Here is an 18,188-nt window from a genome sequence, read left to right on the forward strand (position 1 = left end):
GACACGGGAGCCTGAGCGCTGCCCCAGAGCAGAGCCTTTCTGCTGGTGTCTCACGGACAGGCTGCCCCCCTGCCCTGCCCTGGCCGCGGGGCTCCTGCGCCGTCCCCAAGCGGCAGCCGGGGGCACAGGGGAGCAGTCGCCCAGAGGAGCTGGGGCACAGGGAGGCCCGAGGGCCCGGCCGGGCTTCCCGCCACTTGCAGCTCTGTCCCCAAGGGCTTCCCGCCCTGGGAAGYGTTCCCACTGGGCATTAGGGCGTCGGGAAAGCGACCAGAAAGCGGCCGGATTTGCCGCCTGCGGTGGCCGYGCTGCAGCTGGCGAAGGCTGCGGTCCGGGCTGACGTGTCTGGTCCTCACTCACAGGGGCAAGAGTAAAGGCCCCCAAGCCCCGTGTGCCCCCAGGCTCTGGCTGTGTTGCACGAGGAGATTTCACTTCTGCCCAGGCTGTTTGCCTGTCCACTGAGCTCTGGATAGACTTCCAGAACTCAAATTTGTGTGTTCTTCTTGGATTTAGTAACCATGGATGAACCTGTCTTCTTTGCATTGGTTCATGTGCATTTCGAACATGCTTGTAGTTCGTGCCARTGAGTTCCACAGTCAAATTTTGTGTTGTCACAATTATATATACTTGTATGTATGTACATACATATATAYATTTACTTTCTTTTGTTAGTTTCTGATGTGTCCCATTTGTGTTCGTGTTCTGTGCTTTCTTAGGAAATAAATAATGGATAATGGCTTCCTGCTGACCTTGCCAGCTGTGAAGCCCTCCATGTGCCCCCCACTTAGCTGCCTCCCGTCAGTCGGAAGCCTCCCAGTTTGTCTGCTCCTTCCCTGCACACGAACCCTGCCCCCTGCTTTGCACCTTGTCCGGTTCTTTCCACCCTGTGGAGACGGGTGGCCGGAGCTTGTAGCCACGTGTAAYGTGAGGATGCCCCTCGGGTTGATGCTCAGCGCTGTGACCGTGTTCTCTGTTTTCTCTGTTCCTTCATGACGGTTCCTGACTTTCTCTTTTTGGCTGCCACTGAGCCACCCGCYCACAGAGAGAGAGTTGCCCCAGTGCCTGCAAGGTCTCTGTCCTGGGTGAGACAGAACTAATTCAGAGCCCACTGTGGTGTCTCTATAGGTAGGGTGGTGTTCTGCTGTCTGCATCCCTTTACCTTATGTCAGCATTGGATACCATGTTCCTTGTGCACTCAGAATCTCTGCAGGGTTTTCTTTGCAGCTCCTTTTACTTTGTCTACCCTCATCTTTATTACTGCTTTTGATGCTCATGCTTTATCACTGCACTGTTCACTCCCTTGTCCGGATCACTTTACAATTAGCAGAGCAGACGCTGGTAACCTTCCTCCGTTGTGAAAAGTGKCTGTTTCCTGCCTTTCAGTCAGTTATGGGAAGCCCTGTAGGACCTTCCCTCTTAATTCTTGCCGTCTTAGCTTCCGCCACAGCTTTGATGAAGGTCCTGCTCTAAGGTGTTTTGGAGAGCACGTTCACTCTGAGCTCAGACACTTTTACCCATTTTCTTAATAACTCATTCAGTGACCTGTTGCAGATCTGGGAGGCAGGACTTCTGTCAAACAAAAGACAAGTTGATCCTTCACCAGTGTATCCCATTTGTCTGTATATACTTTATATTCCATGTACCTGTGGCTTCACTGAGCGTCACAGCTCTAGCAGGAAGCGCCATCCCTCCCCATGTCCTTGCCCAAGGGAGCTGCGCCCCACGTGTGCGTGGGGAGCGGCTGCCCCACCGCTCCGTGCAGCCATGGGCAGTGGAGCGGCCCCCGGGAAGCCCCCGGTACAAAGCTGTTGCCGGCCTGTTCCTCTGCTCCTGATCCRGGCACCAGAAAGGCAGCGGATTTGGAGAGGCCTCCGGCTGCCAAGTGCGTGTTCGTGCTCCCTGCCTTTCCTGTTGATGCAGATACCCGAGCTATTTTGAGATGGCACGGAAAGGAGAGTGAATTGATTCTGGCTTTATTTTGGAAAACTTAACTTTAACGATAGCTTTAGGGATAGAAAATTAAAGCTGCTTTTAGGCACCATGTGGGTTTTATTTCCTCCATCTCCATTTCCTCCTGCATTTCATTGGCAGAACATCACGGTTTGTTTTCAAACTGCAGTTTCCTTACGTGCCTTACAGTTCTTGCCTTTAGAAATGACCTCTTAAATACAAACAGCATGATATACCTGTGTCAGAATTGGTTGTGCAATGTGGCATCAAAAATCAGCTGCTTGATAAAAATATTTAAGAGAAAGTATTTTATTCCTTAAAAAAGTGCAGAAAACTTACAGGGGAAAAAAAAACAGATTTAAAAAAAATACTATGTGAAGACTATTCTGGTTCTCTCTTTTGTATGGTTTGTTGTTAAAAGTAGGAAAGTAGGATAGAAACCCAAAGTGGGATTGCCTGTACAGCCTGGAGAAGTTCTGGGGAACTTTTGTTCTTGTCTCACAGTGCAAGAATAGATCAGCATGTAATGTAAAAAAAAATGACAAATTCAGAAGCAGTAAAGGGGCAATAACTGTTTTGTTCACTGCTGGTTTAGATTGTGGAGCTTATTGGCACTTGAAAGTCTTCAAGGATTTACTGAGAGCCCAGAGACGCTGTGGGGAACAGGAGCAGTCTGTAGGGCTGGGAGTTTTCAAGACGTTTGCATTTCCACACACTGGGGCCCAGACTGGTCAGCCCAGAATGCTGGGAATCACAGTGGAAGCTTGGAGAAGGGAATAAAATGCTACGATAGTTATCAGCAAGGAATCTGAAYGGGTTCTTATGGCTCTACCACGTTATGTAGGGTGAGGAGATAACTTCTCATAAACCACACGCAGGGTTTGTGTCTCCCAGAAATACGGATCGGTTGCACTAGGAGGGGAAGCATCCGGTTACGTGAACAGCCGCGTGTTCCTGCTGAACCAGGGCCGGGCTTTTGAGAGCAGCCACACGGAGCGACACACGTCGACTGCACTGCTCCCTGCTGGGAGCCTGGCTGCTTCCTGCGGCCACGAGGGAATCCTGGCCGTCTTTCCAGCTGTGTGTGTGCAGCACCCCCCTCACATCCCTAAGGGGAAAACAGGATGGYGAACTGTTTTCGAGGGCGAGCTTTGCTTACTTGCTGTACTGTCTGCTTCTAATCAGGAGGTAGAGTTAACTCTCAGACACAAATCAAAGTAGGAATCATATTAATTCACTATAAAATCAAGGGTTCTTCAAACTTCACAGACATTTTTAGTAATGTAATTCATTTCGCAGACTCTCAACTCTTTCAGTACTAACTTYAGCGTGACAGGCTCACTGGAAGCAAGAGAAGGCAGCGTCTGGGGTTCCCCACCTCACAGCATGGGTATGTCTTTTTTCTCCCAGCAGCCTGAGCTGAGGAGGAGGAAGATTTTGGTCTAAACATCGGGTTTTCTTGGTGTTCCTAGGGAGGCTSTCAGGGTGGATCTCTCTTGCTGCCCCGAGCCAGCTGAGGTGACTGCTGTTAATGCCCCCCAATTTAGTTCTTGCAGTATTTCATACTGAGAGCCTTGGGTGTCTAAGCCAGCATCGCCACAGCGGGCTAAGGAACACGAGCAGAGGAGAAACTTTACCAGCTCATCCCGTCACCTCAGTGGGAATGGAACATGAGAAACACCTCACTGCACCCAGCTCCCCTTCACACCCCACCGCGTGGATGCTGCATCTCACCCCGTTGGTGCAGGCGGGGAGGCGAGCGGGACGGGATCAGGACACTAACGGACTCTCCTGGTGGTGCCCTGCAGGGTCCGGGCTGACCAACGTGAAAACGGAAGAGGTGTCTGAGGTGAAGATGGATGCTGAGTTCCGGCACGACTCGGGCTACGAAGTGCATCATCAGAAGCTGGTGAGTGAACGCGCGGAGCCTCTGCCGGTGCCTTCGGGCTGCTGATGCAGTGTGGGGCTTGTGGGGCAGCTGCGGCCCTGCTTCCCTTGGGCAACGTGCGTGGTGGGGTCAGAATTGCCCCAAAACGCTCACAGGAACAGATGCTGCTGCCTCTGGCCTGCTCCTACGCGGGAGCAAATCCGGAGTGCTCTCAGTGCCAGTAAATCTGGCATCAGCAGCAGGGGTGACAGTCSCTGCCCTCGTGCTTGTACACGCTGTAGAACCCCCCACGGTCAGTCCCTTCTCGTCAGGGATCCCCTAGCTGAGAAGTGGGGACACCGGGAAAGGGCGATGCCTCCTGCTACACAAAGGAAGTCTGGTGGAGACACAGCACGGAGCCGTGGGAAACGGAGGGAATAGAATCCCCCTCTCCCAGAAGGGATGGTGGTGCAGGAAGGAGCCCATCTCTACAGAGCCAAACCTCTCACATCGTTCCCTGCTTGGGATAAGGGGACATTCTCAGTTGTCCTCTAGTTTGTACTTGGTTGTGTCTCTGTGTTCTGTTTCTTTGGGTGTATTATTAGCAGGGGAAGGGCAGATATGAGCAAAATATTATTCCTCTTTTGAATTGTGAATGGTGCGTCTTATGAGAAGCCACAACTAAAAGTGTGAATAAGCATCTTCTAAAGGCCTTTCGCAGTCCCTTAAAAAGTAATGAAAAGCCCATAGAGCAGCGCTTCCYCTTTTGTGAAGGTATATTACATGGTGAGATTTCACTTCTCTGAGTTTCAATACCCTGATATTAAACTTGAAAGCTTTTTTCTTTTAATATATTCTTAAAGCTAAGTAGTGCTGAAAATGAAAATTAGCCTGGGACTCAYATTTGCATTTGAACTAAGCAATCACCGTGTAAAAAGATCCTCCGCCATCTCTTTGATGCTGAGAACTGAGAATTCCCAGTTTGATGAACTAATCCAAAATGCATTAGCACTAATTTGGGAAATGCTGACATGCTTAGCTCAGATGGGCTAAACACCCTGATGGAGGAGACCTGTGTGAGCTCAGCGAGAGGAAGGAACTTGCAGAAAGGAGTTTCCACATAGAGGCACTGACCCTCCTGCGTCACCGATCCCACTGYGTCCCACGTGTTTTGCTGCAGCAGCCTTGGACGCACAAGACTTTGGTGCCATCCTAAGCACTTTGGAGCTGCCAGTTACCCCACCATTGGCTTCCCTGCCCTTCACTCGTGTCACACTTAGTACAAGAGTTGTGGAGCTTTTCAGAGCATTTATGGCACCCTTCTCGCTGATCACCACGGTCGCTACTTAACAATTACTAAGCTGCCACCYTGTTTTATTTTAGGAGCTTTTTCCGCAGTCGAGACTGGACAAGGAACCCAGTAGTATCACTGAAAACGCTGGCATGATCCACTGCAGTTCGTTGCAGGCCTGTTGCGTGGTGCATCCCTCCTGATGCCCTCCGAGTGGACCTGTCAGTGGTGAAATGGGTGCAGCCATTTGTATCAGGGAGCTGTTTTGAATTTTGTGTTCTCCTTGTTCCCAGCCAAAATGGGTTTTGAGGTTAGAATTTGAAGACATCTTCTCCATTAGTTTACGTTCAAAAGCGGCAAGTAGAAAAATACTTTCACACGGATGAAGCAGTCACCATAAGATGTCATTTGGAATTCGGCTGTGCCTTGTATTTTACATGCACATGTCTGAATTTTATGGACATTCATGTTCTAACTATACAGAAAGTTCATTTTCAGCACTCAGCGTGCTGGAGGCCTTCCCCTGTTGCACAGGTATCTTAGCCAGGACGTTTCASAGCTGTAAACCAGTGTGGTAACAGACTTGCACTCCTGGGCAGGTACAGTGGACCCAAGTGGTTACTCCCTCACGTGGCTGCATGCCGACGTTGTGTACCTTGTCTTTAAGTTTTTATCTTTGTTTAAGCATATTGCTTAACTATACATGTTTATATTGTCTGCTTTAATACCTCTCTGAGGAAGATCATGTTTTCTTAAGGAGGGCAGCGGTAGTRCAGCTCATTATAATTCTCAGCAGGTTTCCTGCCTCCCCTTGCCTTTTTGTTAAATATTTTTCAAAGAATTCAGTCTTCCTGAGCGAGCTTGTCCTGCAGTCCCGTGAGTGTAACGTGTTCTGTAATCCATGTTAGCTATTTTGGTCAAAATAATAACAAAAGCCTGTGCCTGGCAAGCTAACAAAACGTTTGTAAAGTATGCCTAGCAATAAGATAATTCAACACACGACCTGAATGCAGCGTGGGACGGTGAAAGCAGCGCCTGCCCATTCCCATGGGATGGTGAAAGCAGCTCCAGCCGCTCCTGTTTCTGGCCCTGGGGAGGCCTCGTGCAGCTCCTGGTGCCCCTGCGCGCACGCAGAGGAGGGTCTGCCRCTTCCCCGGCTCTTGGGTCGGCTCTGGCTCCCATTGGGATCGTGCCGGGCCAGTGGGAGCCCCTCCTGCCTTTGCCCTGTGAAGGCTCCTGAGCCCCTGGCCAGCCGGCCTCCCGCTGGCCGCGCGCCCGTCCCTCCGTGGGGGTTTCTTCCTGTGCCAGTTTCCCTCCTGTCCGGCCGCTTTTCTCCGCTGCTCTGTTGAAGCAGAGCATCACCCTTAGGCCAGCCCAATCTGAGAGATGCCAGGTTGTGAACCATTTTATGATTTACATGCTAGAAAGAAAGAAATGGGTGTGCTTTTGCAATTAACAAAAAACAAACAAACAAAAAAAAAAACCCAACAAAAAAAAACTTGTCACACCCCCAAGACCTGTGCAAGGGGCCGGTTTAAAAGACGCAGATGAGAGTCTTCTCCTTGGGCGCAGAACTGCTGCACTAGAGGCCATAAGGACCTCTCCGTACCACGCCTCTTGCTAGCAGGGCTGGCTCCTGCAGCGGCCCAGCTTGGAGCCGTCGCGGTGCTGCGCAGCGGTGTTTGATGGCGGGTGCTCCCCGACGCTGGGCATGGCCCTGGACGCCGTGTGCAAGGCGAACCCCCAGCACCCCAGGGCTTCATTGGCGCCCCTCTCTCCTCTTCCTTTCGCAGGTGTTCTTCGCCGAAGACGTGGGATCCAACAAAGGTGCCATCATTGGGCTCATGGTGGGAGGAGTCGTCATAGCCACCGTGATCGTCATCACYCTGGTCATGCTGAAGAAGAAGCAGTACACGTCCATTCACCACGGCGTGGTGGAGGTAGGGCGGCCTCCGGAGACACCCCAGCGAGCCCAGAGCCTGGGCCTGCCCCACGCCGCGGTGCCGGGGTGCTGGGAGCGGGGCCACGGCATGGCCTGGGCTGCACACACGGACACGGAGCAAACCAGGTTGTGGGGGATGCACACACACACACACACACACACACACACACGCAAAAAGTTCTGGAATTATCCCGGGTCGGTTATCTTACTGTACTTAATTCTATAGGAAATTTGATAGCAGCCAGTGAGCAGATACTTCACAAGGAGAGAAATCTGGTTTTACTGTTGTTGGGAATTCACACTCGAGGACTTCTTCATGTAGTTGGCAAATGGAGGCGTGAGGCCGGTCTTCTGTGCATTGTACTGAATGCTACAAGGATTTTTCTTATACAGATACKTTATTACTTTTTGTTCTCTGAACAAGATTAACTTTTGTTGCTAGCAGTTTTGATTTATGRCTAACCTGAAACTCATAGAGTTGAAGAAATATATAAAAATTCCACATGAGTTTTTCAAAACTAAAACCAATCTTTCAAGTAAAGCTGTGGTCAATTTACAATAATTTAAAATTGAAGGTTTGTTGCTTGGATTTAAGAAGGAGTCTTTATAAATAGAGAAAAAATATAGATTATGAGAGCTGGAAGGAGGTTCATACGCTTTTTTCTATCCATCCTCTCCCTTACCCAAATGTGTTGAAATCCAGAAGTTTACTGTGGCAATATCTGATTTGCAGGTAGTATATTTTATCRTAGGCAGCACTTCAGGTATTTATGGCTTTTGCCTTCCAAAACCAAGTATTTGCAGTTTTTAATTGAAACTAAACCTTCTTCAAGTCCACAGTTATGCTGATATCACCTTAAGTTAGATGAACCTTGCCCTGGTTGTACTAAGTGAATATGGGGGATGTTTTCTAATGCACATAGTCCATTTTTGGTGGCAGTGAAGAGTAAACCTTTCACTTAGGCCTCCCCAAATCCAGGCTGTGCTTTTTCTCGTGGTTTAAAAACCTCCCAAAAACACAAGATGAGCTCCTAGGGAGAGCTCTTACACACACAGACACACTGTTCTTGCGGTGCAGCCTTAACATTTCTGATAGATTTTTTGAGGAAAATCGGTGTGCCATCTGCAAGAAAGGCATGTCAGAAACTGCTGTGCAGGTTGATGTGTTCGATAACAGATGGAAATATTACAAAAAAGGTCCTACCTTACCTGTCTTCCTGTTTTCCCCAAAAAGTCATCTCTCATAATATTCTCATTCTACTGTGTTTTCTTTTTTAATTTAAGAAAATGTGTTATGAAAAAACCTATTAGCGTTTTTGAAGCTCTGAGGAGAAATACACATTTGCTGTCTTGAAAAAGTGTCACAATAATTTTCTCACTATTTTGACAATCTAAATATTTTGAAGTGATTCATCCTTACCAGGAAAAAACACAGTCACAAGTATGGAGGTAGTTGACTGAGTGGTTGAAATTGCCTGTTACAGGAAGTTTCTTCCTCCATAAGAGCAGGGGGCAAAAGAGACATCCTTGCCATAGCTCCCAGTCCTGGATAGACATCAGGAGTGGGAGGTGTAAAGCTACAGGAAGGCCAAAGGATCGGTACGAAGCTGTTTGAAGGTTACAAAAGCTGTTCTGCCTTTCCCCCACGGCCCTGCTGACGACGGCTCTGGCAGCAGCAGGTGRCRYRCGGTGGCACRCGGTGACACGCGGTGGCACGCGGTRGCACGCGGTGGCACGCGGTGGCACGGTGGTCGCAGCACTGCTGAATCGGCCGCGTCCTCTGGGCGGGCGCTGGGCCTGTTGTGTTGTGCCGGTTGTGCGAGACCTGCCCCGAGCTGGATTCGCCAGCCCCTGCTGCCGTTACGGTGGTGGAATACCCAGCCGAGGGGTGACAGACACGTGGAGATCCTGCCAGAAACGAATCCCCTGCGGATGGCTCCTGCTGGTGCAGCCTTGTCCWGGGAAGGGCCTGCAAGGGCAGCATCCCCTTGGATGCTCGTTTACGCGAGCGAGGGCGGCTCCGTCACTGCTGCCCGCAGGAAAGGGGCTCCGGCCGCAGTGCGAAGCCTTTGGGAGCGAGCGGGAGCTGTGGCTGCGGGCAGGTTACCCACGGAGCAGGCGCTGGGATCGGCGGGGAGAGGCTGCCAAGGGGSCGTGCCGAGGGATTCCCTGGCATCAGCTGGAAATGACCGCGGGTGCCGGTTGGAAGAGCAGCTGGGAGGTAGGAAGGTGTCTGAGGGGAGGCAGGTGCGGCAGGAGAGCCCAGCCGGGGTGGCCGGAGCGCGCGGCCCGTGGGGCACACGGAGCCTGCAGCAAGAGCAGCGCAGGGCGTCGCGCCAGCCGGCCCCATGCTGCTGCTGCTGCTGCTGCTGCTGCTGCTGCTGCTGCTGCTGCGGCGGCGCGGGCAGACCTGGCCGGGCACGTGGGGAGAGCGGGGTGAGCGGCGCCTCTGCCTCCGCCCCACGGATCCGCAGGGCAGGTAGCAGCGTCCCCGCTGCGGGGCATTGCTGGTGCTGGGAGCAGGGCTAGAATGGGCACCGAGCGGCAGCGCTGCTGCTCGGCCCCTCACTGCACGGGGGAGGTAAAGTAAGCTCGCCTGCTGTACTCGGGAGAGTACACTTCCCCTTATCCAAAAGGTTATTTTTATGCTAAAAATACACAGCTGTTTTTGCTAAAGGTCATTGCTTACACAAATCCACATGGAAATGTTCATAACCGGCATGTAAATAGGCTGAGGCACCTTCCTGATTTTAAATTTTTAGCTGTGTAAAATTCACTTTTTACGTTTTCTTCTAAGAACTGCCAAAGAGCTGACAGGCTCCCCAAGCTCGTTTTTTAATAGATAGTTAAGCAGGTAGCCGGCCAGTTCCAGGTTTTGAATTCACTACAGCGATTTAGCTGAAACGGTGGAGGTAAAATACSTGATTAACATTTAGGGACTGTTCTCACCTCCTCTAATTTGATGAAGTTCTGTGATACAGTAATGGTCAGTGAAAGAAGAAAATAATTTGTGAAGCAGCAGGTATTCAGTGGAGAAGTCTCAACTAATTTGTTCTTGTGCCTTTCTTCCAAGTAATTAAGAAAGGTCAGTTTTCGTTAAGTAAAAGCATGTAAGCAGTGCGGAAACTTCAGGCTTTTTGTTGCTGAACAGGATTCAGTATGGGAACTGGAGAAGTTTTGCTTCAATGAGTGGACAGGGATTTTTCCTCACCTTCTGCCCATCCACTCTCTTTTTCCTTTGGTATTCTCATTGTATTTTCATCAGTTATTTAATGGTCCAGAGGCCCATTGCCTTACCTTGGTTCTGCCCGTTACTGTATCCAGTGAATCCGTCCCCACGGATCACTTGTGCCGGGAGCTCTTGTGGGCTCTCGCTCCTCTCCGGGTGCAGCACCGCATGTTGCCTCGTCCCTGAGGCTGCCTGCAGTCCTGCTTCCCTGGGAGAGCAGAGGGTTTGGGACACTTGTCCCCTTGGGCAGCAGTAGAGCATTCAGGTCTGAGGTTTAATGCTCCTGTTAGTGGCGAAGTGTCTGGGCAGGCAGCAGCGGGTCCAGCAGGGCAGGGTCCTGCTGAGCTCCTGCCACTTGGAGCCACCGTTTTATTTTAGATGTCCTTGTGAGAGCGCGACAGAGCTTGGGAACCTGACTTYCTTCCTTCCTTTGGAATGAGAATAATGTAACTGTCCGGAGCTTCAAATCCCGCCTTGCCTTTCAGAGGGTATTTTGTGCCCRAGGTGCACGCAGAGGAGGGCGCCGAGCCCTGGGGCGCCGGTTGCGGCATCGAGCGCTGACCCCGCTGTGTCTCCCGCAGGTGGACGCGGCCGTGACGCCRGAGGAGCGGCACCTTTCCAAGATGCAGCAGAACGGCTACGAGAACCCCACGTACAAGTTCTTCGAGCAAATGCAGAACTAGGAGAGCCCAGCAGCCTCGTGGGACGGAGAGCAGAGCGACTGCTTCCCTGCCCGGCGGTGTCCGCTGACAGAGTAGCCTGGAAGGAAACAAAAACACTCTGTTTTATTATTTACTCATTATCGCCTTTTGACAGCTGTGCTGTAACACAAGTAGATGCCTGAACTTGAATTAATAAAATCAGTAATGTATTTTCTCTCTCTTTCTCTTTACATTTCAGTCTTTACACTACATTATTAATGAATGTTTTTTGTGTACTGTAAAGAGTTTAGCTGTATTTAACTAGTGCATGGGTAGATTCTCTTTCCCAATTATTTATCATGTAGCTCCTTAGCCAGTTGTATATTATTCTTGTGATTTGTGACAAAAATTAAGTCCTAATTGAAATATGCTTTAAGAATTGATGGGGGATGCTTTCGGTGTCTGTGGGGGTTAGCTGCTTCTCTTTGCTGAGCATTTTTTTCTGATCACTATGCATTTTAAAGTAAAACAGCATTTTTTAAAAAGTATTCCAAATGAGTTATTGAAATTTTTTTCCTCTGCAGTTGCATATTATTGTACAGATTGTTGCTCCTGCTGTATTAGTGACGTAGAAATCATGGGAATACACATTTGTTTCTTTGTGCCTGTTTTATGTGCACACTTTAGGCATTGAAAGGTAAACTTTATTTTCTTTTCCATGTATCTTTTTTGATCTTAAAAAATATTAAAAAAGAATCCCTGTTAATTGTGAGCACTTCTGGGGGGGAAAAGTGCCTGCTGGATGAAAATTAACGGGGATCTTCTGCAGGATGATTGTACAGAACCATTGCTTATGAATTGATAGCTTTCTACACTGTGTTACATAAATAAATTAAAGAAAAAACCTTCGGGCAAGTGTTTTCTTTGCAGGCAGAAGAGCAGTTTGAGAAGGGAAATCGTGGGCCGTGCCCGCCGGGCCAGCGAGGGGCAGGAGCAGATGTCCTTGCATGGGAACGATGCTCGCGGCTCCACCGCCGTGGAGCGAAAGTAGCAACGTGGGGCGGGAATGAGGCCCGTGCTAGCTTGGGCACAAATGTTTTGTCTGTTGTTTGCTTGTCTGTAATAGTGTTTTGATGTGGGTAAATCCATTCCTGGAGGAGCCCAAAACTGTCATCTCCCACTAGGGCCCCCTACCTCATTCCTGAGGCCTGGGTGCTCATCGCAGAGCCCCGTGTTGCGGCTCAGCACCCACAGCGAGCTGTGCCGGGGCCTTTGCTCACGTTGTGACGGCCCTTGGTGTCTGTCACTGTCTTCCAAAGAACTYGCAGAATGTGCCCAGGCAGTGTCTGAGCTCTGCTTTCCAAACTGGGCTCTTGGGGCCGTAGAGATGGACAAACGGTGGTGGGCAGAGGACCTCACAAGCTCCACAGGAACCTGCATCTTTCTGCTTCCATACAAATACCCGGGGGTAGGTTCATTCCCTTGTGCCCATTACTGTCGCTCTTGTTTTGGAGGTCATGTGTACAAAGGAGGTTATAGGGCCCCTTCTGTGCACATGTCCAGTGCGACAGCAGAAGATCCCGCGTAAGCAGGACGTAATTCAATTTAGTGCAGTCTCATTAAAGGAGCATTATTGAAATTCCATTTAGGAGAAGCTAAAGTAATCTGTAAAATACAGGTAGCCACTAGCCTTTAGAGAAAATCCCATTTATAATCCCCTAATCCCATGCAATCCCAGTTATTAAAAAAAATGCAATGGCTTTCAATGATAATTCGTGGATTTACAGTGAGTCTTTATGGGGCTATTTGTGTGGTGAGACACCTGTGCTGCTCTTGCTACTCATGGACCAACTTTTAATTAACTGGACAGTTTTACTGCTCTGATTAAGTGATCAGTTTTTACAATTTTACTCCAGGTATGCTCCCTCTAAGAAGGAGAAAGCAAATAGACACTTGCACATGCACACGAAGCACAAGATGCAAGTAAAAGTTCCCAAAACTTCAGTATTCCCAGAGTTGTTGCTCCCCCGAAAGCTGCCTAGACATTTACCACAGTTCGCAGGTAACAGCAGCAGCCTCCTGCCTGTCTAGCCATGCAGGCTCCTTGTTGTGTAGAGGTTGCATTAGAAGGGAATAAAAGCAGTTTGACAGGCCCCAAGGCAGGGAGGCCAATTTAGGGAGGTCACTGAGCACCCTGCTGGCGAGGGCAGAGTTGGTGCCTCAGCAGCCCCGCAGGCAGCAGCTCGGCGCCTGCTAGGGGGGAAAGGAAATAAAAGAGCCCGTAGGCTTAACAGGAGGAGTCCCCTCGTCTGGGTTGGTTGTGACGGAAGAGGGTCCGGGTGCACTCGGGAGGGTGGAACCTCGGCGAGGATGAGGACGGTCTCTGGCAGCAGGAACCCCTGCCGGCCCTGCTGCCCTTGGAGGCTTTGCGGGAGGGCGTGAGGAGCCCAGGCCCATCCTTCCTCCTCCCCTTCCAGAAGCTCCTGGAAAAAATGCCCTTTGTTGCTCACATTGGCTGCCTCTCGCTAGATTAACCAGTATCAGATTCGCAGCAATGCTTCACGCGTGTCAGGCACGTGATGGATGAGGTGTCCTGAAAAATATCTATATTCGTGCTCATCTCTGTGCTTCATTCCTGCCTCTTCCTAAATGTCCTTCCTCAGCTATGAGGGGGCCTAGGAAAAACAAACCCTGGCCGGGTGCTGCCCTTTATGGAGAAAGATTTGCAGCACCTATACATTCCATTAGGTCTGTCATGATGCTCGTGMAGCTCCGAACTCTCCATCCTCATTATATGTGCACTTACCAAAGCAATTTCAGTGCCATTGCTATTGGCCTAACTGCTCATCTTTATTGTTTAAACTAATGGGTTTTGTGGGCGGTGGGTAACTCGCTGTTAAAATGCCTCTAGGCAGCAAGATTGCAAATATCCTAATGACATATGAGAATAGATTACAAAGAGCACTKTGCCCGGCACCCTGGTGTTGACAGCATGAAGCTAGTAAATTAAAATATAAATATTGTTTTCTATTCCTGCACGATCTTTTTCACCACTCACAAAAGGGAGAACCTTGGTTCTGTGAGAAAAGGAGGCTGCTCTGCCTTGCCGCTTCCCCATTCTGCTTCTCTTTTCTACCTTCTTCCCAAAAGAAGCACACACTAAATCTTTCCTGCAGCTTTCTATAGCTCTGAGAAAATTATCTGACTGACTATACAGAAAAATCTTTTAAGCTTCCAGGTAGAAGACTTGGGTTTTATTTAGAGATAATAAAATATTCCGGCTTTAGTGGGATTCTTAGTTAAAGTAGAGTTGAATTTAGACACGGAGTTGGAGACCGAGTCCTTCTTTGCCTGCTGTGGATAGCTCAGCTGGAGAGAAGCAGCCTGCTCGGTATGAGGGATCTCACCTGGACAGACAGGTAGGCACCTGTTTTGTAAAGAGCTGCTATAAAAAAATAATATAAAAAAGAAGAAAAGGAAAAAGGAAAAGGACACAGGCCGCCCCACAGGGTAGGGTTCCCTCACTAGGGGCCGAGCAGCTGCTGCAGGAGGAAGGTCCTTGAAATAGCTGCCCCACTGCTGCTGGTCCGGTAATTACAGCTGCTATGAAAAGGACAAAATCCCACAAAATTGCCCCATGTAATTCCCTGGAAAGAATTAAAGGAAAAGCTGCCCCCTCCTCCAGCCCCTGCACAGAGATATGAGCAAGTGCAGGCAGTGGCCAAGGCTGTTCCCCACGGGGCTGACAGGAGAGAAGAAAGCTCCTGCAACGTTTCCATTTCTAAACTCCTTGAAAAATAATCCTTGAATGAATAAGTGTGGAAGAAATTGTTCTTATTTTCCTTTTAACCAGCTTGGCCATCAATCTGTTTCATTGAAAAAAAAAAAAAAAAGAAAAAAGAAAAAAAAAGGCGAGGAGGGAAGGAACACGCATTTCCATGCGTATTTTTGCCAGGTCTACCTTTCAACAGGCCCTTGCATAGGCAGCAGGGATGCGAGCCCCRGCGCTGCAGGTCGCACTGCGGGCATGCGGATGGCGCGGGAGCAGCTCGGAGGGGCCCGTGGGGCCCTGGCCGAGGCTCCCACCACCCTGAAACAGCCCCAGAGGGCAGAGGGGGCTACAATGGGGCGCCTGTGTGAGCCTGCCCTGCGGTGCTACCGCACGCTTGCCCGCGGTGCTGCCTGGGCCACTCGCTCGCCAACAGCCAGGGCCGCCGCTGCAACCAACAGCCAGGGCCACCCCCGTGACCAACGGCCATGGCCGCCCCTGTGACCAACAGCCAGGGCCACCCCCGTGACCAACGGCCATGGCCGCCCCCGTGACCAACGGCCATGGCCGCCCCCGTGACCAACGGCCAGGGCCACCCCCGTGACCAACAGCCATGGCCACCCCCGTGACCAACAGCCATGGCCGCCCCTGTGACCAACGGCCAGGGCCACCCCCGTGACCAACAGCCAGGGCCACCCCCGTGACCAACAGCCATGACTGCCCCTGTGACCAACGGCCATGGCCGCCCCCGTGACCAACAGCCATGGCCGCCCCTGTGACCAACGGCCAGGGCCACCCCCGTGACCAACGGCCAGGACTGCCACTGCGACCAACAGCCATGGCCGGCCCTGCGACCAACGGCCATGGCCGCCCCTGCACCGCTCTCTGTGGGAAGACGTCGCCCCTCCTGCCCACGACCCAGCCTGGTTACCACCAAGGCAGTGTCTCCACGTAGCCCCAGCTGCTCCTCGGCTCCTGCCCTGGGCTGCTGGCCACAGGGGGAGATCTCTTGGAAAAGGCAACACCGCCCAACTCCTCTGCGGAAGGCGCTTTATTTGGGGCTCCTGCAAGTTGTTGTGACCCTTGTAGAGATGCTGCGTGAATCTTCCAAGAGGAGGCAGGTACAAGAGGCCCGTGGGATCCCACAGGCTTCATCGCTTAGAGGACGGCAGCTGCAAAGCTCAGGTTGACCTGAGTAGGATGGCTTGSGCTTTACCCTGGCCTGCAGTTAGCCCAGCCTGGTCAGGAATATCAGTTGTACCCGTTACCTAACGCTGTTACAATAGTTTGTCTTCTGAAGACAAATGTCAAGCTAGCACTCCTGGCATTAAAAAAACTGCATTGCCAAGGCATTTTGCTGGGTTTTGGCAAACGCATTGCTAGAAAATCTACCATAAATATTTGCTGTCTGCCAAAATGCATCAGAAAAAATAGGAGCCAACAGCCTGTATTTTGCAAAGCCTAAATTAAAATGAAACTGTGTATTCAGTACCTCAATACAGCTGTGATCCTTAGAAGACCCCATAAATGAACAAGAAATCATTAGGASCTGGCCTAATGACTGACAAGCAAAACTAGCAAAGAACAAGAACTGCTTTCCTTCAAGGAAGGATGGCAAGCCTACATCTACCTTTGGCCAAGGACAGAGTCTTATAAACACATTTCTAGCCTGGTCTAGTGAGGGCACCTGCTGCCAGCTCTGTGGATGCTGGATCATGCTGAAGGTGCCCACAGACCAACTTGTGCAGAGAGACGGAAACACCTGGCACCATAAAGTTTCATCATGATCACAATTCCGCTTGAGATTTGTAGTTTATCCACAAACAGCCCACCTGACCCTCTTATATACAAGCTCCATTAAGCGGGGACCAGATCCCATCTTCCAAAGATATTAGGATCGCCAGTGGAGACTACTTTCAAAGAAAGTTGGTTGCAAAAAGCTTAAGCTAACGTAAGTTTTAGTATCTTGTGACAAACTAACTAKAAATTGATTGAAGAACCTCCTCCTTTTGCTTGTTTTGGACCCTCCACCTGGTCGTGTTATTTGATGGCCCCTATTTCTTGTACTGGAAGAYGCTCTAAGAATTTATCCCTCTTTTCATTTTTTATATTTATGTTAGTTATGTTAGTATTTTATGTTAGTTATATTGTTAGATATCTATCACAGTCTCCCTCCGTGGTCTCTCTATCAGGATTCACTGCAGATTGCTGGTCATCATGTGTATGAAAGCTGTTTCAAACACTGGGTGAAGTTCCGGGAACACTTTGGGAACACTTAATGTCCTGAATACCTTAATACCTGTTCCAGGTATTCTAAGCACATCTAGAAAGCCACAGTGTAAGGTGAGACTTAGATAAAATGCAGACRTATAGGCCTCTTTTTACCATCAACACCCACCTGAGTGTATCTAGCCAAAACAACAGCTACTGCCTGTGGCTCATATTGACGTCTTAATGGGGCATCACATTTGTGACACAGAATCATTAGAATAAAATACAGTGTTTTTAGACAAGAGACATGTCTGAGAACACGGTCTATTTAATTGGGCTGAGCATCTACCATTTCCATCAGCAGGCTGAATTCTCATTCTAAGCATGACTTTGATCAAAGAACATAATGCTTAAACATAGTGGTTAAACAACACAATGCAAATCAGAACAATAATTTTTGCAGATTGCTCGGAGCCTCCATCTTCTCTAGCCTTTTGGCAATATTAAAGAATACAAATTCGCTATGATTTCAGCTGAAATTGCTTCTGACCTCATGATTGGAGCTAAGCAATATAAATGCAGATTGAGGGTGACTCCAGCTTTCATGTCTGAACAGAAAAGTAATGCCACGCCTTATTTAAAAAAAGAAAAAAAAAAGTATGCGTAATTAGAAATCTCTTGCATGGCTGACTGATTCAYGTGTTGCTAATCAAAACAGCAGCAGAGGAGCCGATATATCCTGGGCCTCACATCCCAGGTCAGCAAGCCCCCAGCCTTTTGCCTCCAGCCCTGCGATAAACCTGCAGGCTAAACCCTGCTGGCCTATAAACCCGCTTTGGCCCTGCAGCAAATATATGTGCCCACCTATCCAGCATATCCCAGCCGAGGAGCTTGGGATTTTCCTTCCATCCTTTCCTGCAGAGCGGGCTCACACCACCAGTGTGGTCCACTGCACTGCCGTGAAGACTTCACGGCTTCACGACACTTGGAGCTGCTCTCACAATGATTTCTATTTTCCAGGGATAAAACCCAGCAATTAGAGCACCCCTTCAGTATATGGGAAACCAGGGCTTAATTCTTGAGCTGGAGGGGTTTCAAACACGCTTTTCCCACTTATCCCTGCAGTGCAGGTGACCTGCCTTGGGAGGTGGCTGCTCAGCACTGGGAAGAGGCTCTCCTCGTATCTTTGGTTTGTAGTTAAACATTAACTGGGCCTGGGAGAAAAAGAACCAAAGTAAGTTGTGTAGAATAGTCACAGCTTTTCTCATCTGAGTGGAGTAGACTATGGAGC

At 49.8% G+C, this 18,188-nt stretch overlaps 1 protein-coding gene across 2 annotated transcripts in view; it reads left to right on the forward strand.

Moving 5' to 3' along the window:
- The window catches only part of APP (amyloid beta precursor protein), a 147,165-nt gene extending 135,520 nt beyond the window's left edge, over positions 1–11,645 (forward strand). For both annotated transcript variants that reach the window (XM_026033656.1, XM_026033657.1), the window contains 3 exons: positions 3,756–3,856; positions 6,899–7,045; positions 10,858–11,645. In XM_026033656.1, the coding sequence (XP_025889441.1) occupies positions 3,756–3,856; positions 6,899–7,045; positions 10,858–10,959 (350 nt within the window). In that variant the 3' untranslated portion in view covers positions 10,960–11,645. The remainder of the gene's footprint in view (positions 1–3,755; positions 3,857–6,898; positions 7,046–10,857) is intronic.
- The last annotated feature ends 6,543 nt before the right edge of the window (positions 11,646–18,188 follow it).

Source organism: Nothoprocta perdicaria, unplaced genomic scaffold (assembly GCF_003342845.1).
Source record: "Nothoprocta perdicaria isolate Ctin4 unplaced genomic scaffold, notPer1 scaffold_130, whole genome shotgun sequence".
In the NCBI taxonomy this organism is placed as follows: domain Eukaryota; kingdom Metazoa; phylum Chordata; class Aves; order Tinamiformes; family Tinamidae; genus Nothoprocta; species Nothoprocta perdicaria.